General features: G+C 46.3%; 1 protein-coding gene across 1 annotated transcript in view; it reads right to left on the reverse strand.

Moving 5' to 3' along the window:
- Window positions 1–1,575: 1,575 nt before the first annotated feature.
- MUC17 (mucin 17, cell surface associated) overlaps window positions 1,576–9,688 on the reverse strand; it is an 18,861-nt gene continuing 10,748 nt past the window's right edge. Inside the window, exons 7-12 of the mRNA XM_025379355.1 lie at window positions 9,312–9,380; window positions 9,030–9,189; window positions 7,851–8,012; window positions 7,562–7,659; window positions 4,042–4,118; window positions 1,576–2,310 (exon numbers count right to left, since the gene is read on the reverse strand). Coding sequence (XP_025235140.1) covers window positions 2,272–2,310; window positions 4,042–4,118; window positions 7,562–7,659; window positions 7,851–8,012; window positions 9,030–9,189; window positions 9,312–9,380 — 605 coding nt within the window. The 3' untranslated portion in view covers window positions 1,576–2,271. The remainder of the gene's footprint in view (window positions 2,311–4,041; window positions 4,119–7,561; window positions 7,660–7,850; window positions 8,013–9,029; window positions 9,190–9,311; window positions 9,381–9,688) is intronic.

The following is a 9,688-nucleotide window of genomic DNA, read 5'->3' on the forward strand; positions in this document are numbered from 1 at the left end:
TTATATATACATATATATGTGTAATTTTTTTTTTTTTTTTTTTTTGAGGCAGAATCTCTCTCTGTCATCCAGGCTGGAATGCAATGGTGTGATCTCGGCTCACTGCAACCTCCGTCTCCCAGGTTCAAGCCATTCTCCTGCCTCAGCCTCCTAAGTAACTGGAATTGCAGGCATGCACCACCATTCCTGGCTAATTTTTGTATTTTTAATAGAGTCAGGGTTTTATCATGTTGACCAGGCTGGTCTTGAACTCCTGACCTCAGGAGATCCGCCTGCCTTGGCCTCTCAAAATGCTGGGATTATAGGTGTGAGCCACCATGCCCAGGTAGGTTTCACTTTTTAAAAATTTGTTGTTTTAACTTCTCTGTAGATTTGCAAATTTTCAAAATTAAAAAAAAAATAAAAAAGGCTGGACATAGTGGCTCACACCTGGAATCTCAGCATTTTGGGAGACAGAAGTGATTGGATCGTTTGAGCCTAGGAATTCGAGACCAGCCTGGACAACGCAGCGAAACCCCATCTCTACAAAAAAAAAAAAAATTAAAAATTAGTCGGGCGTGGTGGCTGACACCTGTAGTCCCAGTTACTTGGGAGGCTGAGGCTGGAGGAATTCTTGAGCCCAGGAGCTCAAGGCTGCAGTGAGCAGTGATCACACCACTGTGCTCTAGCCTTGGCGAAAGAGTGAGACCTTGTCTCAAAAAAAGAAAAGAAACGAAACAGAATTTTGATGGCAAATATGAAAATAATCAAGTGTAACGGAGTATTTTTCTCACAGGAGAGGCCAGTAGGGGACCGCTGAGAAGAGGTATGGTGCCTGCAGGTGCTCAGGACATCCAGGAGGGGGCAGCAGAGTCCACGTTCTGTCTCAGGTTAGGCTTTGAAGCGGGTGGCCGGTGGGAGAGACCTTAGAGAATATGGTGAATCCTGAGCGGCATGGCTGGAATCATAATAATTTTTAAAAAGTGTGCTAGGAATATTAAGGACAGCGATGAAAGAGGCTTTAGAAACCTAGTGCTTATTCGGCAAAAGGCAAGACTGAGTCCAAATAGATTTTTCCCAGATTTAACCTAAGGGAATTCATGAGAAAGCTGAAAATAGAGCTCAGGTCTCTATCTCTTTAGATGCATGGAAAGAAATATCAGCCCATTTTCAGAAGGAGAGCTTGGAAAATTTGGTTTTCTTTGGTAGGAAATGAGTGTCTCTGTGTGTGTGTGTGTGTGTGTGTGTGTGTGTGTGTGTCTGTCTGTCTGTCTGTCTGCCTTGCCTCCTGGACACCAGCAAATGGTGTCAGTGGAGTTCAGGGAATGGTCCTCTTCCCACTGCAAATCTCTGTCTTGTTATCTTGAGCCCCAAATGCATCAGATTTTATGTTCTAGAGGAAGGGAGGAGAGAGAGAGTCTGGGAGGTTAGAAACAGGAGCTATGGGAAATAGGAGGGAAAGATCTGGGAACCATGAAAATTTTAATAAAATTGCTTTATTATATTTAGTTACTACAAATATATATTATAATATTTACTAAGGAAAAAATCAGAACTCATAAAAATAAGAACTTAAAAAATGCCCACAATCTTATATACCAAAGGTAAATGCTCTATATTTAAACACAAGTGTTTTTCATGAAGATGGCATTCAATAATTCTTAGGAGAGCATTTTGTGAAATGTAAAGTGCATGCAGCAGTCCCGTGTCCAAGGGGTCACGGTTGTAAACAGCTCGTTGAGGGCGCTGTCCATGGTACTGGATCCAGGCAGGCGAGAGGAGGAACCTCTTTGACTTTGTTTGGAAGTTCTAGCAGGGAAGTCCAGATACTTGTATGCCTTTGACTGAAGCGTGGTCCTCCTCTATCAGAGAGGGTCGTCCTCTCGTCCTCTTCAACTGAGCATGCAGCTTTAAGAGGGACATACATGGGGCAGCGAGGGAGGACGGGGACACCCGCCTACCCAGCCAGATCAGTCAAATCAATCCTGGCGATCAATGGGGTGACAGATGTTGCAGTCAGAGCACCCCTCAAATCTGGAACCTCTTTGAAAACTGAGCAGGAAAGCCTAGCCTGATATCAAGGCAAGCCCATTGGAGCTTCCACGGGTTTCTATTTGAGACTCTCCCAGCACTGCCATCTCTCTCCTCTTTCTCCTTGGTAAGTACAGTGCTTGTTTCCTGTACTTACAGTGGGAACATTGAGTTCCCATGGAAGGCTCTCAATGGGGAAATGCTCCACCAAGCTTAGCCGGACTGGAATCTCCTCACTCCCAGACTTCTCAACTCCATGCCTTAAAATGATGTCTTTACCTGAGGCCTCTGAATTTGGATCTGAAAAGAGAGATAAAACCAGGTGAAGGCTCAGCTCATGAGGAATTTGGGATTTTGGAAGCATAAGGAGGCTTGGGATGGGAAGTGTTCGGTTTAATTATTTTTATTTTTTAATTTTTTTGAGACAGGCTTAATCTGCCATCTAGACTGGAGTGCAGTGGCACAATCACGGCTCACTGCGGCCTGTAACTTCTGGGCTCCAGCGATCCTCCCACCTCAGCCTCCCAAGTAGCTGGGACTACATGTGCACACAACCACACCTGAATAATTTTTAAATTTTTTGTAGAGATGAGGTTTCGCTATGTTGCCCAGGGTGGTCTCAAACTCCTGGGCTCAAGTGATCCATCTACCTCGACCTCCCAAAGTGCTGGGATTACAGGCGTGAGCCACTGTGCCTGGCTATTATTATTATTTCTTTTACAGCGACAGAGTCTCACTTTGTTGCCCAGGCTGGTCCCAAACTCCTGACTTCAGACGATCTTCCTGACTTGGCCTCACGAAGTGCTGGGATTGCAGGCATGAGCCACCGCACCTGGCCTAAGTGGTTAGTTTAGAACTTGTCCCATTACCTGGATTCTAGCACAAACCAATTGTGCCTTCCCCTCTCCACCAGGTAGGTTTACAGGTATCCTGGCTGGAGATTTCATCTTTGCCCCAAAGGGCTATGTCAAGGGAGCATAGCACCTGAAGATGTTCACACTTGTTATTTCTCCTACCTTCAACTATCCATCCAGTTTAAATCATATTAAGGCAGTGATCAAGGAGTGGTCACCTTTTGCCCAAGTAACCAATCTTGGCCTTAACCATGGGGGGACAATCTGATGTTATATACTTGTTGAAGTGAGGCAATAGCATTATCTGTGATATAATAAAAATGTTTAATCTGATTCCAGTTAAGCCTTTAGACCCAACCTCCAGTATTTCCAATCCCAGAATATCTCTAATACCTCTGATACTAAGGGTAGGGGGGACAAGTTAGATGACATCATGAAACAAACCAGGGGAGTGAGACATTTTTCAAGACAACCATCCTAGACTCTTAAGAAAAGCAATATACTTTAAAATGTAGGAGCCCATTCTAGATTAAAAGACCAAAGAGACATAACAGAAGTCAGTGAGTGAAATCTGTTGTATCTACATCTGAGGAAAAAAAAAAACTAGTAATAGAAGATGTCCTTGGGCTAATTGGAAAAATTGGATATCAGATGATATTGTGAAGTTACGATCAACGTATTGGACATAATCGTGGTATTGGGAAGTGTGGGCTGAAATGGTTAGGGATCAAGTGTCATAATGTTGGCAGCTGACTTCCAAATTATTCAGCAAAAATCAGTGAATAGATCAATACAAAGAAAGAGACATATGGCATGTTAAGCCTTACTGAGCTGCATGGAATATGTAAGTATTTACTGCACTACTATTTTGACTTTTATGTGTGTTTACAAATTAAAATAACTAAGTAAGTTGGGCATCAAGGGTGTACTTACAGTAGGGAAGGAAACCTCAGAATCTGAAGCCTCAGGGGTCAACGGAAGGTGATTCCACCTTGCTACTTAGCTTTTATTCTTCCCCTGAGTTAGGCTCGTTTCCTGGCAGTATGGACCTGGGAGAATCACCTGGACCAATAAACTGTAAACATGGTTTTGCTTTCCTGAAGGTCCTACCATGCAGGAAAGGAGAAGAAAGTCTCAAGGTTGGGGGAGGCCAGCATCCCATGCAGGCCCTTCTTACCTTTGTTTCAGGGTCTATGTGTCTCAAGGAGGGCTGGAAATTACTATAGATGGATTCCAGGTGGATGGAGTCATCATCTTCTAGAGGGATGGAAAGCACCATGGAAACAGGAGGTTAGAAGGACAAACTTTCATCTGTCCCTTTAATCCCATCCAATGGAGGATGAGTTTGTCCCTACCCCTAGGAAACTGAAAACTCTTGAAAATGTGACAAACTGTCAACACTACCTGACTCAGCAGCTCCCAATACAGACATATTAAGGCTATGAATTTTCTGAGTACAGCTGTAGCTGCATCCCACGAGTCTGAATACTAAGTATTTTCTCACTTTCACTATAATCTCTTATCTGATCCATATATTATTTGGAAACTTGAAAAAAAATTCCAAAGATTTGGGATTTTTGTTTTCATCTTCCAAAAATATTTTTGTTACTGATTTCTAACATACTTGCATTATGGTCAGATAAGATCGTCTGATTTAAATAATTTTTTATAAGTTTGTTGAGGCTTTTTTCATGTCCTGTGTGTGGCCATCCTTAGAAGTTTTCTCATGGACTCATGTAATAAATGAATACCCTCTATTTGTTGAATGTGGTGTTCTGTATTGTATTAAGGCTAATTATTTTGTCCAAAAGTTCTGTAATCCTCAGTGACTTCTGTCAATTACTAAGAGGGGTGTTTTAAAAATTTCTCACCGTGCTGGTGGATTTGTTAATTTTCCTCTGTAGCTTTGTCAGTTTTTGCTTTATCTATTTTGAGATTGTATTAATAGAGCATACAAATTAGACTTGTGTCTAACAGAGTAAGCCATTTGCTAGTATTGATCATTTTTATCCCTAGTAATTCTTTTTGCTTTAAAATGTATGTGACTGCAATGAGTAAAGCTATACACAAAACAACAGATACTTTGTTTAGTATTACCCTGTTTTGTCTTTTCTATACTTTTGTTTCCAACCTGTGTGTTTCCAATTTACGTGTACCTCCCATCCACAGTGAATACCTAGTTTTCTTTTTTAAAAAATCCTTTTTAAACTAGAGTTTAATCTACTTATATGTATTATGCTTTGTGATTTATTTGCATTACTTCCTATCATTTTATTCTGTATTTTCTTTTTTCTTTTTTTTTTTTTGAGATGGAGTCTCGCTCTATCACCCAGGCTGGAGTTAAGTGGCGCGATCTCGGCTCACTGCAAGCTCCGCCTCCTGGGTTCATGCCATTCTCCTGCCTCAGCCTCCCGAGTAGCTGGGACTACAGGCGCCCACCACCACGCCTGGCTAATTTTTTTTCTTATCTTTAGTAGAGACAGGGTTTCACTGTATCTTTAGTAGAGACAGGGTTTCACTGTGTTAGCCAGGATGGTCTCAATCTCCTGACCTCATGATCCACCTGCCTCAGCCTCCCAAAGTGCTGGGATTACAGGCGTGAGCCACTGCGCCCGGCCACTATTTTGTATTTTCTATGTGTCCTATCTCCTCTTCTTCTTCCCCTTCCTCCTTCTCCTCCTCCTCCTCCTCCTCTTCCTCTTCCTCCTTCTTCTTCGACAGAATCTTGCTCTGTTGCCCCGGCTGGAGTGCAGTGGTGCGATTTCAGCTCACTGCAGCCTGCACCTCCCAGGTTCCAGCGATTCTCCTGCCTCAGCCTCCTAGGTAGTTGGAATTACAGGCACACGCCACCACACTCAGCTAATTTTTGTATTTTTAGTAGAGACGGGGTTTTTCCATGTTGGCCAGGCTGGGCTCCTGACCTCAGGTGACCCACTAGCCTCAGCCTCCCAAAGTGCTAGGATTACAGGCATGAGCCACCATGCCTGGCCTTCTTCTTCTTCTTTTTTTCTTTTTTTTAAGAGACAGGGTCTTGCTCTGTTGCCCAGGCTGGAGTGCAGTGGTGTAATCATAACTCACTGCAGCCTTGACCTCCTGGGCTCAAGTGATCCTCCTGACTCAGCCTCCTGAATAGCTAGGATTACAGGCATGCACCACTGTGCCTGGCTAATTTTTTAAATTTTTCGATCTCGTTATGTTGCCCAGGCTGGTCTTGCCTGGCCTCAAGCGATCCTCCAGCCTCGGCCTCCCAAAGCGTTGGGACTATAAGCATGAGCCGCTGCATCCCACCTCCTTTTTCTTTTTCTCCCTTTCCTGCTCTTTGTGGGTTGACTGGACTTTTTCCTCATTCTAATCTTCCCCTTCTTTAGAATTTAAAGACTATTTTGAGAAATTTCTCATTCCACGTATTTCCTTCTTTAGAAGTTAAAGACTCTAGTTTTAGAAATTTTAACATGTGCCTTTAACCTAGCAAAATCTAACATTAGTCTCTTTACTGAGGAACAACTCCCCTGCTAATGAGCTCACCCACTCCCGAGCACTGATCTGTGCATTAGGGAAATCTACCATCCTCAAGGAACCTGTGTCTCCCCAGTGGTTCAGTTCACTATGCCCCATCCAGGGTCTCACAGGAGTCAGTAATGGAAATAAGGTTTTAGCTGTAGAGCCAAACATTTTGGAGTGGGAAATATTTTCCCCCTTCACACTTTAAGCCCCAGGGTCTTCCCAGGTGCCTCCTAAGTACCTTTCTTTTTTTTTTCTTTTCTTTTTTTTTTTTTTTTTAAGATAGTGTCTTGTTCTGTTGCCCAGGCTGGAGTGCAGTGGTGCAATCACGGCTCACTGCAGCCTCCATCTCCCAGGCTCAAGCAATTCTCCTGCCTCAGCCTCCCGAGTAGCTGGGACTAGAGGTGCATGCCACCACGCCCAGATAATTAAAATAATTTTTTATTTTTTATTTTTTTGAGATGGAGTTTCATGCTTGTTGCCCAGGCTGGAGTGCAATGGCACAATCTCGGCTAACTGCAATCTCTGCCTCCCGGGTTCAAGTGATTCTCCTGTCTCAGCCTCCCGAGTAGCTGGGATTACAGGCACCTGCCACCACGCTCAGCTAATTTTTTGTGTTTTCAGTAGAGACAGGGTTTCACTATGTGGTCCAGGCTGGTCTCAAGCTACTGACCTCAAGTGGTCCACCTGCCTCGGCCTCCCTTTTTTTTTTTTTTTTTAAGAGATAGAGTTTGGCTGGGCACGGCTGCTCACGCCTGTAATTCCAGCACTTTGGGAGGCCGAGGTGGGCGGATCACGAGATCAGGAGATCGAGACCATCGTGGCTAACACGGTGAAACCCTGTCTCTACTAAAAATACAAAAAATTAGCTGGGCGTGGTGGCGGGTGCCTGTAGTCCCAGCTACTCGGGAGGCTGAGGCAGGAGAATGGGGTGAGCTTGCAGTGAGCCGAGATCATGCCACTGCACTCCAGCCTGGGCGACAGAGCAAGACTCCGTCTCAAAAAAAAAAAAAAAAAAAAAAAAAAGAGTTAGAGTTTTCTGTGTTGTTGCCCAGGCTGATCTCGAGCTCCTGGCCTCAAGCAATCCTCCTCCTGCCTTGGCCTTTCAAAGTGCTGGGATTACAGGCACGAGCCCACAGCACCCAGCCTGTTTCCACATTTTGAGTCATTCTGAGTGCAGAGAGGAAGGCCGATACCTTGGCAGATGTCAAAGCCAATGTTTTGGAAGGTCCCAGGAGTTGGTCCACCGTTCTCTTCTTGCCACTTGTACCACTGAGACAATCTGTACTTTTGCCTATTGATGGAAACACCAGAGAGACCCCATTAGGATTGGGGAACAGAAACAAGGACTAGGGACAAATTGTATCCCCATTTTTAGCTTGCCCCACTGTCCACCTAGAGGATGAAGTGATTAGAGGCAGAGGGATCAGAGGAAGAGGAGGAGCTGGAGGGAGTTGAAAGAGGAGGTGGTAGGGGCTTGCTCACCGTTTCACCTCTCTCTTGGAGTGGAAAATGAGCATCAGGAGAGCTACCAGGATGATTAGCACCAGCACGACCCCTGCCCCCACGAGGCCGTACACTAGACTCTTCTGGGTGCCCTGGTTACAGTCCTCCCCACTGTACCAGTGAGTTTCCGTGGTCAGGCAGCTGATATGGGAGAGAAGCGGCAGGTTGGGGAGAGAGAACAGAGTCAGCACCAGCTTCAGACCGGGGCCCTGCCCAGTGGGTGTTTAATGAAGAGGAGGTGAGAAGAGATTGCCAGGGTGCATAAAGCAAGGTGCCCTGAGGGGATGAACGGACATGAAGACCAGCATCCCTGGAGGTGGTCCTCAAATGAGCTCAGTTCCCACTCCAGGCTTTTAGGTTTTGCCTCCAGTTGCAACCCAGGACCTAGGACAGTTGGCCCAACCGTGGGTCTTCCCTGGGCTGCACCCCCAGGGACTCCAGGACCCCACAGTGATCTTGCATCCACCCATTAACCATCCTCACTTCCAGCCCTCCTCTCTGTCAAGAAAGCCAGGCTGCAGCCCTGATCCAGAGCTCCCGTTACACCCCTGAAGCTCTTCCTCCCTGCTGCCTTGAGATGCCCTCTCTAAACCCTGTTCCTTTCTTCCCCTTTCCAGCTTGTGACCCCCTCTTCCAGGAAGCTTTCCAAAACTGACTACTCAGGTCTTTGCCCACATGTGGCTTCTTCCCGCACCTGATGCTCCATCTGGTCTCTCTCTTTGGTTCTGTTTCAAGTGGCAACGTTTTTCTTTGCTTTCCTACCTCTGTGACTGGGCTAGAGGGGTTCTCCCCACTCCTCATGTGGGTGTGTAACCTTCTGTTTCTATTTCACCAGAAGAGGGTCTTGTTCTCTCTCTGGAGAGAAAGCAAGGCTGTGTCTCTGTTCCCCCTGTCAGACAACCTTCCCAGGAGGTTCTTACTGTCCTCAGCCCTCCTTAGCACAGACAGGACACGGCTAGGCTGTTCTGGACATAGCCTTGGAGCTCAACTACTCATGTTTTACCCCCATCCCCAACCCAATTCCTCTGCAGCTGGACACATTCAGGAGACACTAGTCCCATGACCTTGGCCTCCAGGCAATGCCTGGGGTGAAGCCCTGCAGGGGAGGGGAGGACCAGGACATCTGGGCTGGGCTGGAGGAAATGGGGGAGCACTCACAGGCACCGGGCTCCATTTTCAGACATCTGGCACTTGCCATGGTTACAGTTCTTGGAGGCTTTGAAGCCAGACTCACAGGGGCTGATGCAGTATGGTTTCTGGTCCCGGTACTCCACTAGGAAGTAGTGTCCAAATTTCTTGGCCTTCTGCCGGCATTCCTCTGGTGGAGGGGTGCAGGGATGGGGAGCAGCCATGATCAGGGGGCTGGGGGGGCACTGTCCCGCTCCTCCTGGGCTCCACACCTCTCCAGCCTTCCCCTAAACCCCTTGTGTTATCACCTACCTTCAGGGTCGTACTGGGTCACTGTAATGTTTTGCACTTGGGTGCCAGTGGTGTTGAAACACATCAAGGCTGTGAAAGAGACACATAAAACCCCTCATGACACATACATGCTTGTTCTGCATCCTCAGGGAGCTGAAGTGTGTGTGTGTGTGAGAAGGGGGTGGGCTGTGATGGGGAGGTGGGAATCTGGCCCTGGCAGAGGAGCAGCATCAGCCTTGCGTCCTATGACCCTCCAAGTGTCCTGAGCCTTTTTGTCCCATGCCTCCCTTTTCTCTTATTTTCTTTCTTTCTTTCTTTCCTTCCTTCCTTCCTTCCTCCCTCCCTCCCTCCCTCCCTCCCTCCCTCCCTCTCTCTCTCTCTCTCTCTCTCTCTCTCTC

The sequence above is a fragment of the Theropithecus gelada genome, chromosome 3 (assembly GCF_003255815.1).
Source record: "Theropithecus gelada isolate Dixy chromosome 3, Tgel_1.0, whole genome shotgun sequence".
NCBI lineage: Eukaryota > Metazoa > Chordata > Mammalia > Primates > Cercopithecidae > Theropithecus > Theropithecus gelada.